Genomic DNA, 20,609 nt, shown 5'->3' with positions numbered 1-20,609 from the left:
GCGGGATGACTTTGTACGAAAAAATGCTTAGGACATGATTTTGTTCGTAATGAAAATAGCTACAAAATGGCGGTGGTCCAATTACGAAATTTGCAATAACAAAGCCGTGAGATTGAAAAAACGGTATAAAACGTCAATTTTTTAAAGTTGCTGTAAGCGACGATAAAGCCGAACATCAGGAGAGCAAAACTTTTTATTCTGTAAGGTGTGTACACATAGTGTAAATACGGAGAAACCAAAAGCAATTTGCAAAATTCATCTTCATCTTCATTTTTGCAGTTTTGGTAAGGTTTTATAACGTCACCCTAGTTTTAAACGTCACCGTTTTTTTAATTTTTGGACGTATATTTATGTATATTTATAAAATATTCCATTACGGTAGATTAGCCAGCATAATTACCTACAATTTAAAAAAATATATATTTTCATCGTTTAGATCCTAAGCTACTTAACATTTTGCGCCTGTTAGCCGTAGTCGTACATTATTCAACATATTAACATAAAACAAAATCGTACGTGTGGGGTAAACCTTTAACTTTTCATTTTCGAGCGCGAGCTCCGCTCTTCGGCGCTTGTATACTATTAGAAATATGCAACAGTAAATTTAAACAATTGTTTACTTAAAGTTAAAGGTTTACCCCACACGTACGATTTTGTTTTATGTTAATATGTTGAATAATGTACGACTACGGCTAACAGGCGCAAAATGTTAAGTAGCTTAGGATCTAAACGATGAAAATATATATTTTTTTAAATTGTAGGTAATTATGCTGGCTAATCTACCGTAATGGAATATTTTATAAATATACATAAATATACGTCCAAAAATTAAAAAAACGGTGACGTATAAAACTAGGGTGACGTATAAAACCTTACCAAAACTGCAAAAATGAAGATACTTGAATTTTGCAAATTGCTTTTGGTTTCTGCATATTTACACTATGTGTGTACCAAATTTCAAGTGTCAGCAAAGCTTCGAACAAATTTGGCAAAGTTTCGAGTTTCAGATGCCGATGAATGTATAACACCTTATAGAACAAAAAGTTTTGCTCTCCTGATTTTCGGCTTTAGCGTCATTATTGTATATATATTGAACTATAGTTTTCGAAAGTTTTATCACTTTTTGTTTATAATTGACATTTTTACAGCAACTTTAAAAAATTGACGTTTTATACCGTTTTTTCAATCTCACGGCTTTGTTATTGCAAATTTCGTAATCGGACCACCGCCATTTTGTAGCTATTTTTATTACGAACAAAATCATGTCCTAAGCATTTTTTCGTACAAAGTCATCCCGCTGAGTTATTTAAAGAAAAGTACTAAAAAAATTTTTTTTCACGATTAAATTGTTAATAACTTTTTCCTGATAAAATACTTTGTCAGCAAATTAGCCTGTTATTGTACTCATCATTTAAAGTATTCCTGTGTAGTTATTTCCGAGTTATCAAGAAAACGTCACCAACAGTAACTTTTCGGCCTCTATCGACTGGACTATAACGTTTTTGCTTTATTTTAATCGATTTGGGTTTTCTAACATTCAATCGCCATTTACTCGAAAACTTTCCTATGTAAGATGGCAACATTTTAATACTGTTGGATCGACAATGACACGATCAATCAGAATCAAGACAAAAAATAGGGAGTTGTTATTTAAAAAAAATGCCGATGACGTCATTACTCGAAAACAAATGACAGTTGAAAATCACTTTTTATGCTAAAATATGTATTTTTTAAATTAAAAATCGACCTGTTCGAGGATTTTTCCCAAAAAAAAATTGTTTCGTTTTTACTGAATTTATTCCATACTTTAGACGCGTACTGTATGTAAAACCATTGTTAGTCAGTATAATTATCAAGGTAATACAAACATCACTCATATCAACATTTATATACTACTTGTACAGTAAGTGTATTAAGTATGTACATATCTTATTCCATAATTTCATACATTTTAAATATAAGCAATGAAATAATATTCGTTGTTTCAAATGTAATACACTGAAAATAATCAAATAAGTTCACGATTGATGAGTAAAATTAGGTGAAAAAAATATAAAATCCTTAAAATGTACTTTGATAATTCACTAAAATGACACTAAAATATTATTTTCTTCACAAATTTAGGACAGAAATTATTATTTTTTTACAAACTTAAGATAGCAATTTTACAAATTTACAATTTAGGATAGGAATTTCACAGATTTAGGATAGCAATTTACAATTTAAGATAATAATTTACAATTTAGGATAGCGACTTGCAATAGTATAGCAATTTAGGAGAGCAATTTTGCAAATTTAAGATAGTAAATTTTTTTTCCCTTAAAAATGATTAGTGTTTTAATTAGGAAAGTTATAAATTTGACATTTTTATTTTTGTCCTATTATACAAATAGGAAAATAATACTTTACTGTTACATATATAAATATGAGTAGAAAAAACTATTAAAGCGATTTAATGAAAATATAATGACAGTTAAACAATAAATTGTGGATTTGGAATCATTTTACGAATAAAAAATAATAATTTAAATTACAATGCTTTTTCCAATTGTTATGCCCTGGCCTATACATCTGGTCGCCGACAGTTACAGACTTACAGTGATTTCCCTAACATTAGATAGGAATCCTTGACCTGCCCTTGTCGTTCTCAGGCTAGGTTCTGTGCGGTCGGCTGTCAAATGCCCTGGGCCAGCCAAATCGACAGTGAACGACGATGAAACCTATTAGTTAGTTTCTTTTTTAATAGTTATAAGAAACATATAAATGTAATCTTAAAACTACAGATAAAGACCATCACATAGAAGAATTCACTGAGAAGTGTAAAAAGTTATTTCAAATAAACAAGGAATTATCTCAACATGATAGATACACAGAGGCGGCCTTAGGGGGTGGCGAGCAGGGCAATCGCCCGGGGCCTCGCTCTTGCAGGGGCCTCGCGCAACAACCCGAATAAAAAAGTTTATATTTAAAACTTTATTTTATCCTTAGCTATTATAGTTATATAGGTATATGACAATAAAATAAAGTTTGTTAATTCTTAATAAATATATTAATAGTTAATAAGTAGTAATAGGTGTATAAATAATATTTCTCATTTAGATTTATTTATTGATCGATATCAAAATCAATTCATTTATCAATGGATAATAATATTTTTTATAATTTGACTGTAAAACATAATTGAATAATTTCATGTATAATTTTAAAGAAAAACAAGCTTTTAGTAACGTCATTTTATTTTCGTATTCTTCTCAGCAAACCCTTACATTTGAAATCCATATCATAGGGGTGCATAAAAAATAACTGGTCCGCCATCTTTGGGAGTCCGCCATATTGAATTTAGAATGACGTTACGTAGCTAACCATGCATTGTTATCCAAACTAAACGTGTGTGCAAAATTTCAGCTCAGTCGGTTGGGGATAACTGTTTTAAAATTCAGTTGCAAAATTTGACCCATACTAACAAAGCAAGTTAAATAAAAGCTTTTAAAAATATGTTTGAATCTTGTAATTTATTTTATCATGATTAAAAATTTGTCGTCTTTGTATTTATTATCTTTTAAAAATCTCTTAATATTTGAATACTCAAAATTTATAACTTTTGCATTTCTCTTAAATCGTCAGAAATATCTACTCGTACAAACATTTCACAAATAATAAGGGCCTTGCAAAGATCTGCCGCCCGGGGCCTCGCAAAATTTGCCGCCCGGAGCTTCGCAATGGTTAAGGCCGCCCCTGTGTATACATGCACCCATATTCTACTTAATTCCTTTTCCCTTCAATAACCTTCAAGAAAATACAACTCCTAAATAAAACCTACATATTTAATTGACCACAGCCGAGAAACATACAAAACAATCACTTAACAACCTGAAGCATCAGGGAAACACCAATCATCGACAGTTCCAGGAACGAAACAGTGAACAAGAGGGGCAAAGATGTCACAGTTTGGTCTCCAAAATCGCGGAGCCTCGACTCTTTGAGTCGCACTGGTATGGCAGGTGGTATTTACGCCACTGCTGCACCAGTTATGGTCATTATTTTGAGTCGTTACTGTTACTTATATATTTAACAAAAATAGATCAATTTTGGTACGAACAATATTTAGTTTTTTTGTTAATACAAATGATAATGACAATTCCCTTTTGGAAGTGAGTTTCAGGAGAAAATAATGAATCATAAAACAAAATTAATTAATCGGCTTTATTGGGAGTTTTTCACCCAAATATCGTTTCTATATATTTTTGTTCTAAATTTAAAGCAAGTATAAGGTGAGGGCATAATAAACAGGACTGTTTGAAAATAAAAACAGCAAAAAGTATCTTTGGCTAAACCGATTTATTTTATTCAAGATAGGCCGCTACCGACTCAATACAGCGATTGTACGATCAAAATGCATGTCGAATGAGTGTTTTGGATCGTCAGCTGGTATGTCCTTGAGAATGTCGGTACAAGCCGTTTGGATGGCTTCTATGTCCACAAAACACTTTCCTTTAATCGACAAATGCATTTTTCCGAGAAGGTAAAAATCGCACAGTGCCAAATCAGACGAATACAGGGAGTGGTTGACAGTTAAATAGCGATTTTTAGTTAAAAAATCTGACACAATACGATACACCAAACGCTTCAAAACGCCAAGATAGAATTGTGTATTAACGATTTGGCCCGGTGTAACGAACTCTTTGTGGACAATGCCCTTGAATTCGTAACAGCAAATCAGCATTGTCGTCACTTTTGACTTCTCCAAACGAGACTTTTTGGGTTTTGGCTCATCTGGCGCCTTCCACTTGGTACTTTGGTAAGTTGTTTATGCTAAATCCTGAGCAATTTTTGTGCGAAATTAACCATGCGCACACTTTTCGCTAGCCCAAATGTTCTGCCAAAATGTCAATAAATCAATTACAATTGTATGAATTTCAATGAAGATCTGATCTTTGATGAGTTCCTGCACAGTTTTGATGGAATCTACGATCACGGATTTTGGTTGGCCAACATGTTACTCATCATTTATGTTCTCACAACCGTTTTTAAGCCGCGTATACCACTCATTAACTCTGCCATGGGATAAACAATCATCACCATAAACTTGGTTCATCAATTGAAATGTTTCGTTACAAGTTTTACCAGGTTTTTAACAAAACTTAATAACATCTTCGTCCAAAAATATCGTGAAATTTTGACAATACATCAGTGAAGGATCTATCTTTCTGATGCATGTATTTGCCAATAGATGGCCTCACTAGAAATACCTATTTTTGAAAAGTCCTGTTTACTTTGGACTGCAATTTGTATAGGTATTACGTGTAAAAGCATACCAGGAACTTTATCTTCCTCACGACTAAAACACTAACAACTCCCTTTAGGCTTTTTTCTTGTTGATTATATTAACTTTATTGGGGATAGGTATTATACAAATTTCCACATGTGAAATATAATGTGGCTTTCTGGAGCATGTTCACTTTGCTCATAAAAAATATTATGAAAATTTTTGGAAATTATTAACTAGGACTAATTTCACAAAGAAACGTTTGTCGCAATATGATGCTCCCCGTTTATGAGAAAAGTAAATTATTCTAGTTTATTAAAAGCTTACATAACCCAGCTTAACTTTATAAGAACATTGATGTCATCTATCTGTCAGAATTCGACAAATTGCTTCTCACTATTTATTTATTTATTTTCTATAGATTTACCTACTGTAAATATGAGAAATTGTCAAGCGTAAATGTAAATACAGACAAACATATAAAACAAGCAATTAAATACAACTAATAAACTAATAAACTACAACAACTACAAATAATAGTATATAGATAGGTATACATAAGAAATAGCTTTAAAAACCGACAATACATGTAAAACAAATTTAAAATTTAAAATGGTCCCTAACGCCAGTCCAAGAGATCGCTAGTGAGGTATTCCTCTACATTGTAAAAAGAATAATACTTTAATAATTTTTTTACTTCGAATTTAAAAGGTATAATATTTGAAATATCTTGGATATCATGAGGCAGATGATTATATAATTTGAGTGACATTTTTGCAGACGATTTGGAGACTTGGGTAGTTCTACAGTACGGTATGTGTAGTATGTTTGAATTTCTTAATTCGTATGGATTCAGATCACCTCTCTTCGGGAATTTTTCTAAATTTGTTTTTATATAAATTACGCAATTTAAGATATACAAGGAATAAACTGTTAAAATTCCATTTTGTTTAAAATAAGATCTACAGGAACTATTACGTTTTAAATTGAAAATATTTCTGATTATTCTTTTTTGCATTATAAAAACTTTATATAAACTACTACTGCACCCCCAACAGATAACTCCATAATTTAGCACAGGTTCAATGCAACCGTAATAGTACAGTTTCAAAATTTCTAAACTGAGGCTTCTTTTTATACTCCAAACAACATAATTTTTTGTAGCTAATTTTTTCAGAATTCCATCTATATGAAAATCCCATGAAAGGTGATTATCAAGGTGCACTCCCAAAAACTTAACAACATCATTTTGCAGTAAACTTCCCGTTGAAGACTTAATTAATAAGCTATAGTCGTCCCGTGTACCAATAGATGAAAATTTTATAAAACTTGTTTTTGTCAAATTCAGCACTAGTCCATTTTGACAACACCATTGCTCCATTTGAGCAACGCATTCCTCCGATAATTTACATAAATCCCGCTCTCCGTTTGAGCTAATTAAACAAGATGTGTCGTCTGCAAATAACGAGCTAGAACAAGTGACACCAAGTCTTAGGGGAAGGTCGTTTATAAATAAAATAAATAGAGTTGGGGCTAATACACTCCCTTGTGGCACCCCGGTGGCCACAGAAAACTTTTTTGATAAATAAACATCACTCCCATCTTTAATCCTTACAATTTGGCTTCTATCGCGTAGATACGATGATATCCACAATAGCGGTAGGCCACGAATACCATATTTCTCAAGTTTATTGAGTAAGTGAGTATGATTAATGACATCAAAGGCTCTCGATAGATCATAAAATATGCCGATGGTTTTTTGGTTTTCATTGATTGACTCGATAATATTGCTACAAAATGACATTAGTGCATCCTGGGTCGAGCGACCTTTAACAAACCCATATTGATTTTCAGATATAAGATTATATTTAAAAATAAAAGAGCTTAATCTTTGTAGGTAAGCTTTCTCATAAATTTTTGAAAATGCTGATAGCAATGCAACGGGTCGATAATTTTCTATTTTACTAATATCATCTTTTTTATGAAATGGCACAATCATTGCACACTTTAATTGATAAGGGAAATAACCGTTTTCAAATGAAATATTTAACAAATAAGTGAGAGGGGTTAGCAGGAGATCTGAAACCTCTATTAGTAATGAACACGGAACGTCGTCTATTCCAGCTGATCTTTTCTCTGAAATTTGCTTGATTATCATATATACTTCATTAATTGATATATCAGATAAGAAAAATGAATTTGGGTTAGAGGATATATCGATTTTTTTACTTATAGTTGTTTTGGAAACCAAAGATTGAATCGAATTTATAAAAAATTCATTGAAATTGTCGACCATATGTTTTCTGTCGTCAATTATTTCGCCTTGTACTTGTATCTGGCCTGGAAGTAAGTAATACACAACAGTATAAAAATCAAAATCCACTTCAACAACTGTCAAATATAATACTAGCTATAGGAACTATTATTTACATAGAGTACTATTTGTAATTGGCTTCTAAACTTTTCTCCTAAAACATAAAAGTTAAACAGGTTTAAAAGTAAATTATAAACATTTTCGGTATAACGCGATAGATTGTAAATACAGAAAATGATTGATATAAAACATTCTTAGCTGCTTTACCTAATACAAATTACCTTATTGCTCTTTTATGCTTACTTAGTTGTTAATTTGTATATTTATGTTAGTTAACTATAGATTTTAGATTTACTTTTTTTTTCTGTTACTGTATTACTGTTACTGAGGGTGCCACAAGGAAGCGTACTGGGCCCTTTGCTTTTTTCACTTTATACTGCGGATCTTCCTAATATTGTTAAACATGTGAATACTCATCAATATGCGGATGACTTCCAATTATATTTTCACTTTCCGTTAAGACTTTTGGATTCTTCGGTTAAAAAAAATAATGATAATGTGAATAGTATTGTATCGGTATCTCAGGCATTCTTAAATGGTGCAAAAACTGTGCTACTTGTTGTTGGTAAACATAAAGACTTAATTAGTTCGAACCCTCGGTTCAAAATATCTGTAAATGGAAGTGTCGTAAGTCCATTTGATTGCTGTAAAAACTTAGGGGTTTATATGAATGAGAATCTTAGATTTTTTAATCATGTTAACTTTTTAATACAAAAATCCTATGCTAAATTACGATCACTCCATGTATATAAGGATTATATAACGTCGGATATCAAAGTAAGGTTATGTGACTCCTTAATACTGAGTAATCTAGCCTAGTGTGATACTGTTTATTGGCCTGCCATTCTAAACAAGGACACGGAAAGCTTACAGAAAATACAAAACGCATGTATTAGATTTTCAAATAGTCTGCGCAAATTTGATCACATTAGCGCAAAATTTAAACAATCTAAATGGCTTAATTTAGATGAACGCTTTCAAATAAGAATGGCTTGTCTAGTATACAAAATTGTCAATACGAAGACACCTAAGTATTTATATGATAAACTTCTAAAGGGCAGAGATATCCACAGTTGTTTTACCCGTCACAATGATCTGTATGTCTCCTCACTCTTTCACAGATCTTTTAGTTATAATGTTGTACTTATATATAATAAAATACCTCGAGCAATTAAATCTTGCAGTAATATTATTTCTTTTAGGAAGTTGGTCAAGTCCAATATATATGAGAAATGAATCTCATCAAAATTGTTTTTGTCTCTTTTCATGTACATAAATAGATTACAGAACTAGCATTGATTATTATTATTGATTTAATTGTTTAATTCAAACGAGCTGTTGACGATATGGCAACTTACAAGTAAAATAAAATTCAAAATATAATGATCTGAAATGCAAACCATTTCCCTACATTTAATAAAAAAGCTAATTTATTAGTAAGAGCTAATTTTTGTATTTCAGCAATTTGCGGAGGTGATTTAACTATAGACACTGAGGGTCACCTTGAATCGCCCAACTACCCAGAAGAATACCAACCGAATAAAGAATGCATTTGGAGGATAACAGTAACTGAAAACCACCAAGTTGCGTTACGCTTCCAATCATTCGATGTAGAAAACCATGACAGTTGCGTCTATGACTACGTGGAAATCAGAGACGGTTTGTCGTTGCAGAGCCCTATTATAAAAGTTCATTGTGGTCAAAAGGTTCCATCGGATATAATCTCCACATCCAGCGAGATGTTGGTTAAATTTGTATCTGATGGATCAGTTCAGAAGGGAGGATTTTCAGCTACCATAATGAAAGAATACGATGAGTGTTCCAAGATAGACCATGGATGTGCCCAGCAATGTGTTAATACTTTAGGAAGTTACGTGTGTACCTGCAGGATTGGATTCGAGTTACACTCTGATGGTAAAAATTGTGAAGGTATGTTTCTGTTCTTCTGTTTTACTATTACACAGAGTGAGGCTAACAAATCAACATATTTGCCCGGAAGCTCTTCAGTTTCAAGGTTCAAAGTATTAAAATATGTCTCGGTGTCTTAAATATGATCCCCAAATGCTTCCTTTCTGAGATAAAAGTTGTTTGAACTTAAAAGAATAATAATAATTACAATAAATGACTGAAACGATTTCATTCCAGTTCTTTATAGACTTCTCTCTTATTGCCCATAGTCTGTGCCTGCTACGGATTTTTTTCTTCAATCTATTTAAAATTCGACTGGCTATTATGATAGCGCATCAAAGGCTGCACAAAATTTATACTTGCTGTTTCTTGTTAAACGTATCTTTCTAAGAATAATAATTTAAAACATGTTAGACCAGTATTGCTGAAAATCTTATACAAATAATCAATGTTAAATAATAATTAACAATAATAATAATACAAGTAGCCAAGTTTTCGAAATTTTCCTACGATCTTTGAGAAATATATAAAAAAAATTAAAATGTTGCATAAATACTCACAAATTCCGTGGCATTCTTGATTTTATCTATTAGACAGGGCCAGCAAATAAAACAAAGTACTTTGCAAACTGTCAAATCAAATGTATCTGTTGCTATAATCACAAAAGAGAGTGAAAACAGACAAATATATAACTAGCTGTTCCATATAAAAATCACAAATTGGTTAATATCTCTGAAACACAACGTTCAATTGTTTTATACGTTTTTATTTGAGACCACAAGAAAATGTCCTGAAGCTTAGGAATTTTTTTTGTAGATAGAATTATACATGCATTTTAATTGTCAGTGTTGCGGGAAACAACTACTCCGAGGACTATATGCCCCTACCGGCATTGAATTATACTCGCAACACCTAGTGCAACAGCTAGGGTCGGTCGTCATCAGTTTAACCCACCAAGCACAGACCGGTTTCGGACTTATTAGTCCTCATCAGTGTGTCATAGGTGGGACAACCGACGAACGAACCAGCTGTTTTGCGTCGTTCCCGCGTACAATGTATTTCCTTGTCGTGACGATACGACGCAAAAGAGCTGGTTCGTTCGTCGGTTGTTTCACCTAAGGACTAATAAGTCCGAAACCGGTCTGTGCCTGGTGGGTTAAACTGACGAACGACCCTAGCTGTTGCACTAGCTGTTGCGAGTATAATTCAATGCCAGTAGGGGCATATAGCCCTCGGAGTAGTTGTTTCTCGCAACACTGACAATTAAAACATTGTCTTCGCTCTCTGTGGGTGGCAGTCGTGCAAAAAGTACTTGTAATATAGCAGGTCGCTTCCTACTGTAGCTATTTGAATGGCACAGTTGGGAGTCAGCCCGACAAATGGAGCCATTTGCGCTCCCGCGTACATTGTACATGCATTATTTAATTAGTTATAAATATTCCGAAAAGAAAGAACTATACAAATCGTAATAAGTAAGTCATTAACACAGTACTATTTGTTAACAAAAATTAAACATATTTTTCAGATGCATGTGGCGGAGTGTATGACGTACCTAATGGAACAATCACGTCCCCTTCCTTCCCAGATTTCTATCCTCTTAATAAAAACTGCGTCTGGGAAATTGTTGCCTCGCCACAGTATAGGATTACCTTAAATTTTACTCATTTTGATCTGGAGGGCAACAACAATGCCCAACAACAACAGTGCGAATATGACAGAGTGGACGTTTATAGCAAACAAAAAGAAGGCAAACTTAAAAAGCACGGGTCTTATTGTGGATCAAAAGCTCCTGGGTTAATAACTTCTGAAGGAAACGTCATGAGAATTGTGTTTTACTCTGATACAAGCATTCAGAAAACAGGATTTTCGGCTGTATTTATAACAGGTATGTAATCTTTTGACAAAACAGTCTATACAAAATAACATTTTCATAATTGTGTGTTGAAACTAATTGAATAATAACAATTTTAATTTTTATAATTTCTTTTCAGATGTAGACGAGTGTGCTATAAATCACGGAGGCTGCCAACATGACTGTATGAACACCCTTGGATCGTACATCTGCACTTGCCATAATGGTTACACTTTGCACGAAAATGGACGAGACTGTAAGGAAGGAGGTTGTAAACATGAGATAACCGATCCCTATGGTCCATTAGGTAGTCCAAACTATCCCGATTATTACCCGGCACGAAAAGACTGCGTTTGGCATTTGACAACCACCCCCGGACACAGAATCAGAATATCGTTCCAAACATTCGAGCTGGAACCACATCAAGAGTGTTCATACGACCATCTTGATTTTTACGATGGGCCGTCACCAGAATCACCGTCGCTAGGAAGATTCTGTGGATCAAAACTTCCACATTCAATAATATCTTCAGGAAACCAGCTGTATATGACATTTAGGTCCGACGCCTCTGTTCAAAGAAGTGGTTTCTGGGCAACCCACTCCACTGTCTGTGGAGGAATGCTACAAGCCACGTTAGAAAAACAACATATTTATTCTCACGCAAAATTCGGAAGAGCCAGTTATGAAAATAGGGCGGATTGTGACTGGACCATAGAAGCTATGGTCGGATATAACGTTAAATTATCTTTTTTAACTTTTGATATTGAAGACGAGAAAGAGTGCGGGTACGACTACGTTGAGATCTTTAGCGGTTTAGATTCCAGTGGGCCTTCATATGGAAAATACTGTGGGACAAAGGTAACCTGTTAAATAATTTCAAATTAAAGTTACATTGTGGTTGCTATTCAATAAAATTTGTTTTAAGTTACGTTAAAGCTTCAACAAAAAATACTGGTCATTTCCCATATTTATACAACTTTGATTTTACGATTAATACATATAGATAGATACATCCAAGTCAAGAAAATATATATGTAGATATAAAGGGTGTTCTAATATTCACGCAAGAAGTAATTTTCACAGAAAACACAAAACAAGTTTTTAATTAAAAATTGTAAATTTTTTATTGATTCATAAGTTATGCAGTATATGCATGTATGGAATAACATGGCGTGGGTTGTCGTGGGCTTGTTGGCATAAACCTTAGACTTCAAAAAATAACAAAGAAAGTCCAACGGCATTATATCGCATAATCTGGGCGTCCAATCTGGTCACCAAAACGGGAAATTACAAGACCAGGAAATGACTCATGCAATAACTGAATTGTTTCTCGGGCTGTATGACATGTAGCACCGTCTGCGTCTTGCTGAAACCACATGTCGTCTACATTCATAGCTTGCAATTTAGGCATAAAGAACTGGATTATCAAGTCGTGATAGCGAGCACTATTAACTGTGGTCAAGCAACCAGTCGCATTTTCGAAGAAGAATTTATCCATGATGTCTCCATCCCAAAAATGGATTCATTTGTATCTCAACAATCACTTGTGGATTTTCTGAATCTAAAATGAGACAATTTTATCGATTAACGAGATGAAAATGAGCATCCACTTGTTTTCTCATAATCTATTCTCTTCGCCTTGCATGGTCTGTAGGCTTCAGTTTTTGAGTCAATTGAATTTTGTAAGCATTAAAATACAAATCTTTTGTGAGAATACACTGTAGAGAGCTTCTCGAAATGTCCAATTCTTCGTCACGGTGTCGAGTTGATGTTCCTGGACTCTCACCAACATTCTCACGCACTGCTTCGATGTTTTATGTTGAACGATCTGTTAAAGGACGGCTAGAATGTTTAAGATCACTAATTTTTCAATTAATTTCTTTACGTTGATGAAGATAAATCACTATTTCGACCGTACGAAAATTCCGAACTGCAGCTGCCAAACCTTCATTATTTAAAAAAAAAACAATGCAAACGCGTTGTTCTTTCCTGTAGCGCTGCAATTTTAATAAACCTAGACTCGCGCCATTATTTCATGGCTAGAAATTGGCCTCAATGATTTGGGATCGAGGGGGATTATCCCTCTTTATCCTGCCTCATCTCGTGTAGGCCTGGACAGCCTTCGTAGGTGGGCCCCATCCGTCGTCTACCCCGACCGCAAATGCGGCCGGTGTAGGCGCTTTGTGGGACCTCCTTTTGTCCTGGCTGGGCCCCGCCGGCTAGGGCCCTTTCTTCTGGCGCTCTTCTTGCTTCGCCGGCTCGTCTGTGTAAACCCCGGGGGTAGTGTCATGTTTATGTGTGGTATGGTTGGGTAGGGTAGTGCGGCTATGCAGCCTGGGATGCGCTTTGCTAAGGTGGCCCTTAGGCTAGCGCGGGAGGGGAGGGTTAAGGAGGGTATGGGGGGTGTGTATGTGTGTGTGTGTGTGTGTGTGTCGTTGTCTTCGTTTCTTGATCCTGGCTGTCTCTGAAACAGAAAAGGTTAGCGGGCAGGGGGGGGGTCATTGGGGTGGTCACCCAGGGTCAAAAAGTTGGTGTCTAGGTCTTTTGTGTTTGTCGGTCACGTCGGGTACGTAGTCAACGGCTTGCCTGAGGAGGGGATTGTCATGTCTAGCGGCTACGTCAAATCGTTTCTCCGCGTTTTGTCTTATTGTCTGTGTAGCGTTTGTGTATTGTAAGTCTCGTAATATGTCAGTGTTTCTTACGTACCAGGGCGCGTCGGTGGCCGTGCGGAGGGCTATGTTTTCCACAGCCTGTAATGACTTTAAGTGGCTTTTTGCCGCGTGACCCCACGCCGTGGAGGCGTAGGTTAGCTGCGGTTGAAGTACCACCTTGATAAGCGTTCGCTTATTCCTTAAACTGAGGGTGTTTCCACCTTTGAGTAAGGGATAGAGCCTAGCCCTGGTGGTCTTCGCTCGCGCCACCGTCTCCACGATGTGCGGTTTCCACGTGAGACGCTGGTCCATCGTCACGCCCAGGTATCGTGTTTGTCGATTCCAGGAGATAGGTTCCTGGGATAGTGTCAGTCTGTCGAGGTTTTGTGGGATTTTTCGTTTGGTAAAAAGGATAGCCGAACTTTTGTTGGGATTAATTTTGACTTTCCACCTGTTGCACCAGGTTTCAAGTTGGTCTAAGGAGTTTTGGAGGAGGGAGACGGAATATCTAGGATCTACGGATTGGGATGTGATTGTCAGGTCGTCGGCGTATAAGTATATGTTGGTGTTGGGGGGATGTGGGATGTCGGAGTTGTAAATGGTGTATAGGTGTGGGGACAGGACGGTGCCCTGGGGGACACCGGCCTCCATGGGACGGGTGGTGGAAAGGGAATCTTGGATTTGGATGCGGAATTTTCGGTGGTGTAGGTAGGATTTTATGAGTTTGGTAAAGGATATGGGATATTGGTTGGTGAGCATTTTCATCAGTAGGCCTTCATGCCAAACCGTATCGAAGGCCTTTGCGACGTCCAGGAAGACAGCACCAGTGTACTGTCCCCTGTTGAAGGCCGCCGTGATGTGCTCGGTAAGGCGAAGGATTTGGAGTTCAGTGGAGTGATTGGGTCGGAAGGCGAACTGCTCGTCTGGAATGACTTGCAGTTCTTGGGAGTGGGTTCTTAGACGGGTTAGGATAATTTTTTCTACCACTTTGCTCATAGCCGGGAGGAGGCTAATGGGCCGGTAGTTGGATGGGATGGTGTGATCTTTGTTGGGTTTTGGGATAAGGATTATGTTTGCTGTTTTCCAGCGGGTAGGGAAGTGTCTTAGTCTGAGTGTCGCGTTTAGTAGGGCCATGAGGCCCTTGTGTGGTAGTCGTTAAAGTGTCGTGTTATGTATACTGTCAGGTCCATAAACCTAGACTGTCAATTATCACGCTGTCTTTTTTTTTTCGTTGGCAACGCTTACCCCGCACAAATGGCGCAAAATTAAAATCTTGAGTGAATTTTAGAACCCCCGATATATTTTGTTTCCAAGATGACAACAGCAAAAAAAATTGTGACAATAGTTAAACAAACATACTGCATTTATGAGAATTAAAATATTCAGTTGTTTTGTGTTCGCAGCTACTGATATAATAAATATGCTTATATCAATTTCAATCTACTGGTTTTATATATACTGAAATTATTTTATTTTTCATTGCAGAAGCCATTCGACATAATATCAACCCACGAGGCATTACTGGTGAGATTCAGATCCGACGATACGCTAGTCAGCAAAGGATTTAGCCTGGTTTACGAAGCTGTAGAAATGTCCTTTAGCGAGGAAGAAATATGAATTCCTATAAAATTTCAGTTTGCAAGTCCGTACTTTAGTCAGTCGCCATTAGAGGGCATCGCGACCACGATGATACCCTTACCAGTGGTTTTTTGCTCAACATTTACGGATCGAAAACAATTAACTAGCACTAAGTGATATTTGACTTTGACTTATTAAATCAATAGTTTAAAGTCTATTCAACTCTTTTAACTTAGTATTTATTATAAACTTACCGTGTACTTAGCGAATATGATGTAGGAAAACGTATTTGATCGTAAACTGTAGAGTGAATGTATTTCTTAATTATGAAATCAAGTGCGACTTTAACAAACTTCTGATATATAGAAAACTTAAACGAAGTGCCCATATATGAGAAGTTTTACTAGATATTAACGAGTTTATGACGTTCGATTCTCTTAGTAGTTGGAAAAAAATATATAGGTAATAATAAAAGGATCTTAAAGAATAGTCTAGAATGCATCAGTAATTAATGTAAATGTGAATGAATGCGAAGTCGTTTTATCGTTGTAAACCGTTATATACTTCAAAATAATTAGTATACTAGCCGTAAAAATGTGAATTGTACAAATGTTTATTGAATAAATGTGTATTATATGTTTTGACGTGTACAAGTTAGCTAATAACGAATAATAATACAAAACTTTAGTAGTACTGCTTTTATTTTTCCTTTATGTAATCTATAAAAAATTTACGTTTAATAACTTTCTTCTGATAACATTTTCATACAATGCGCTTGTAGCCTTTTAATTTTATTAGGTGCCCAGATTTTTCATTTATTTCAAATTTATCTAAAGTGGGAACCCATAATCACAACCAATTCTTATTCACTTGATTACAGAAATAAAAATATGTCAAAGACAGTTTTCTGTAAGAAACATTTGGCCAATGCCTCCGAAAGTAATGTCGTCTTGTAAATTATTGTACCAAGACATTAAGTAACCACCTGGTACCTATTCTAGTATTTACTGGTGTGTGTAGTCTCGATATTCGCTGTGGAGGTTCTAGAGGTTGTCCATATATTGAACCTGTGTTATGTGATCTGATTCATATTAGCACAGGACACGATAGACTGTTTATACTGTTTATGTCTGCATTCTAGGTCCCCATGATAAAGCTCATTTTTGTTTAGTGTCCTAAAAGGAGATTCGTCATTTTAAGTAACTAATACCTATCTTAACTACAAGAGACCTTCAGTCTTTCTTCTCCATAATTGTTTAATTGAGTCTTCTCATGTTGGTGTCTTCGACTATCTCTTATTGCTGATCCATTCCTTGGTTGATTATACAAGATGTTCAGTTTCAATCAATTAAACTGAAATAAGCAATGAACATAGATAGTCAAACACTTAAACCAACCATTTTGTTTAGACTATGGGACCACCTAAAGTTATATAAACTAAAATTAATTGCATTATTTTTAAAAATATGAAACATCTGGTATTACATCAAATAAGCTATATTACTCTGTTCATGTCTCAGTATGTCAGACTTATTTTTTATTGGAAATCAGTCATTATTACATATTTGTCCATATAGGGTTCTACTTTGATAAACAATGTAATATGAGAAATAGCCTATTTTTAGAAATGATGTAATAATGTTAATTAATTTAACCTTGATCTTACTGCTCCCATTTGATGTCATATTATATCTATAACTAGTTCTATTACTCCAAAAGTTTGACATTAATTTTAATCCCATAGAAAAATATCTCCCAAGATTTTTTTAAAAGTATAAAACCAACTGTAACGTTAGTTATTTTTCATTTTAATCATTTAGGTAATTCCCATTCCTTACATAAAAAATGTTTTACTTAACAAGGTATTATACAGGGTGGTCCAGATTTTAATAGACAAACTTCGAGAAATTACTAAACAGCAAAAATTAACATCACTTTGCTCTATGAACATAGGTGTACAAAACCACCGTTTATGAGATACAGGGCGTTGAAATTAACAAAAATAAAACAATTTTTTTAAATATCTGGAAAACCACCATCAAAATTATCCAAATTTGGTACACTTTTTTTTTAATAATTCTCCTGGTTCCGTATTCATACAGTCCAAATTCAAAAACCAGTGGCGGAGAAACAAGGATATTGTTTCCCTATTTAAAGTAAAACTTCTACGCCACTGAATTAATTGGTAATATGAATACATTTTATAACGGTCTGAAAAAACATTATTTTATTTTTGTCGAAAAGTGAATGGTTTACGAGTTATGAAACATATTATCCAAGTAAACATCTTGCCACCTAGACTAAATTCCGATCTGATTTTAATTTTCTGGACAATAGCCTCTTTCAGTTAATGGAGGACATACCTTTGGACCAACGAATCGGGACCTGGTTTCAAATGGATGGGGCGCCAGCACATTCTGGCCAGGTAGTTCGTGAATGGCTGACAAACAACTACCAAAACAGATGGATTGTTCGGAATGGCCCCATACCTTGGCCACCTAAATCACCTGATCTCAATATTTTAGATTATTTTATTTGGGGGTAACCTAGAAAAATGACGTTTATGCCGTTCCTATAGCAAATAGAGACCAGCTAGTGCAAAGGCTAAATGAGGCCTGCACTAATTTGAAGCAAAATCCAGTTTCAATCAGAGCTGCTGTGAATTCTATTACCAAAAGATGCCAAATCTGCATTGAGTTTGGAGATAGACACTTCGAGCAATTGATTTAATTTATTTGTTTTTCATATAACTTTACTTGTTGTTCGCGTTACTTGAAAGTTGAACTCGACATGTTTGCTATGATAGTGAAAAATGTGTATCAAATTTGGATAAATTTGATGAAGCGGTTTTCCAGTTTTTTTGTTTTATTTTTGATCATTTCAACGCCCTGTATCTCATAAACGGTGGCTTTCTGTGCCTATGTTGATACAGCAAGGTGATATTAATTTTTGTTGTGTAGTACTTTGCCGAAGTTTGTCTATTAAAATCTGGACCACCCAAATTCGTTTTATTTTTCCATATTCAACGGTTTGTTTACTTGGATAATAATGGATAATATGTATGTCTCATAACTCGTAAACCATTCACTTTTTGACAAAAATAAAAGACTGTTTTTTGATCCGGAATGTTTCAGGCCGTTATAAAATGTATTCATATTACCAATTAATTCAGTGGCGTAGAAGTTTTACTTTAAATAAGGAAACGATATCCTTGTTTCTAAGCCACTGGTTTTTGAATTTGGACTGTGTGCATACAGAACTATGAGAAATATTTGAAAAAAAATGTGTACCAAATTTGGATAAATTGATGAAGTGGTTTTCCAGATATTTAAAAAAATTGATTTATTTTTGATAATTTCAAAGCCCTGTACCTCATAAACGGTGACTTTCTGCGCCTATGTTCATACAGCAAAGTGATGTTAATTTTTGCTGTTTAGTACTTTCCCAAAGTTTGTCTATTAAAATCTGGACCACCCTGTATATATCAAAGCAAGTGTTAACAAAGAGAAAAAGAACTAAAAATAAGTAAATATTGTAATCTAATAAATTTTGGCTTCTCTCGTATTCAAGAAATCAAATAGTAACAGTTACCTTATTTGATTTATTTTTTTATGTGTTAATTAATTTTATTATAAAGCAGAAAAATTAACTTTTCTTCTGAATCATATTTTTATAATTACTGAAATATTGTTGGCTACATTTGTTTATAAAAAAAATTAGAAGAATTGGAAGATCTAATAAAAAATGTTTATAGGTACCTACATACTTATATATTTTTAAAAGTAATTGAATCGAAGTCATAATTTTATCATATACCTGCTGGACAATTATTTTTAATGAAATAAATAATTTCTTTTGGTGGTTTTTTATGCATGTCTCACACACACATTTGTTTTGACTTTCCATTCATCTTGTTCCCTTTGTTCTCTAAATTAATACGGCGTCAGACACAACAGGCAGTGTCTTGCCCTGTTTCTTTCTGTTATGTTCTGAGTATTATGATTTAATGAGTTTTGTTTAATCTATGGACACAATTTATTGGATATTTATATTTTCTTTATAAGAAATTATTTTTCTATAAAGAAATACTTTTACCAAAAGAATATAATAAATGGAAAATTTATAAAACTATATTTCCGATAATAGAAAATACAATTTTCGTTTCTTAAGACGAAAATTAAACCGACAAATATATGTTTTATTTAATCAATATACTTATTCAACTGAATTTATGTGAATCTTCCAACGTTGCATTATATGCATTTAATGTCTCATTTTACTTCTTTATTTTGTAAATAACAAAATCAAAAAGAACAGTATAACAAGTAGTTACCTATGAATAAGGAATTTTAAAATATTAAAAACCCTAAGGTGTCGAAATTTTTTAACCCTGCTTTGATCATTAGTTCCTTTTGGAAAATACATATTTGATTTTATTTAAAGAGTTATTTTTCTTAGGTACCTACATCACAAATATCTAAATTTAGTTAAGCAATCTTCTATATTCTTCTACTTAAAATAAACCATAATATACCAAAAACATATTTCTGAATTATGGAGAACACCATTATCAATTAGTAGAACCGACAAGAAATTCTATTTTCCTTACAAATTATTTATTTCCGTTCTCTGAAAACCTTGGCAGTCAGTATGTTCTCAAAATATCTTTGTTAATATGCATTATTTTTTCAATTATTTGTCCACAATAATATGTAGATATATCTTTTCAAAAATATTTTTTACATTATATCGCACTGTAATTTTATTAAATCTCTTCAAACAGTTAATGTTTTTAAACAATTAACTGCGGGGCATAAATGCTTAACACACGATTAAGGACATGCGAGTCATTAATTTAATATATCATGTTAAATTTAGCCTTCAAAGAAAGAGGGCTCTTCGTGACCCAATTCCCATATAATATTCAAACAAAAAATATTCTAAAGCGCGGTAGACCAGAACAAAGCCAAATATGTAGTG

At 34.2% G+C, this 20,609-nt stretch overlaps 1 protein-coding gene across 1 annotated transcript in view; it reads left to right on the top strand.

The window, feature by feature from the left end:
- The window catches only part of LOC108911413 (tolloid-like protein 2), a 97,154-nt gene extending 80,848 nt beyond the window's left edge, over nt 1–16,306 (top strand). The window contains exons 7-10 of the mRNA XM_018716346.2: nt 9,102–9,569; nt 11,074–11,433; nt 11,540–12,258; nt 15,537–16,306. Of these exons, the coding sequence (XP_018571862.1) occupies nt 9,102–9,569; nt 11,074–11,433; nt 11,540–12,258; nt 15,537–15,668 (1,679 nt within the window). The 3' untranslated portion in view covers nt 15,669–16,306. The remainder of the gene's footprint in view (nt 1–9,101; nt 9,570–11,073; nt 11,434–11,539; nt 12,259–15,536) is intronic.
- Nucleotides 16,307–20,609: the final 4,303 nt, after the last annotated feature.

This window comes from Anoplophora glabripennis, unplaced genomic scaffold (assembly GCF_000390285.2).
Source record: "Anoplophora glabripennis isolate ALB-LARVAE unplaced genomic scaffold, Agla_2.0 scaffold536, whole genome shotgun sequence".
In the NCBI taxonomy this organism is placed as follows: Eukaryota; Metazoa; Arthropoda; class Insecta; order Coleoptera; family Cerambycidae; genus Anoplophora; species Anoplophora glabripennis.
The sequence above is the reverse complement of the archived record's forward strand: the minus strand, read 5'-3'. Positions and strand labels throughout refer to the sequence as shown.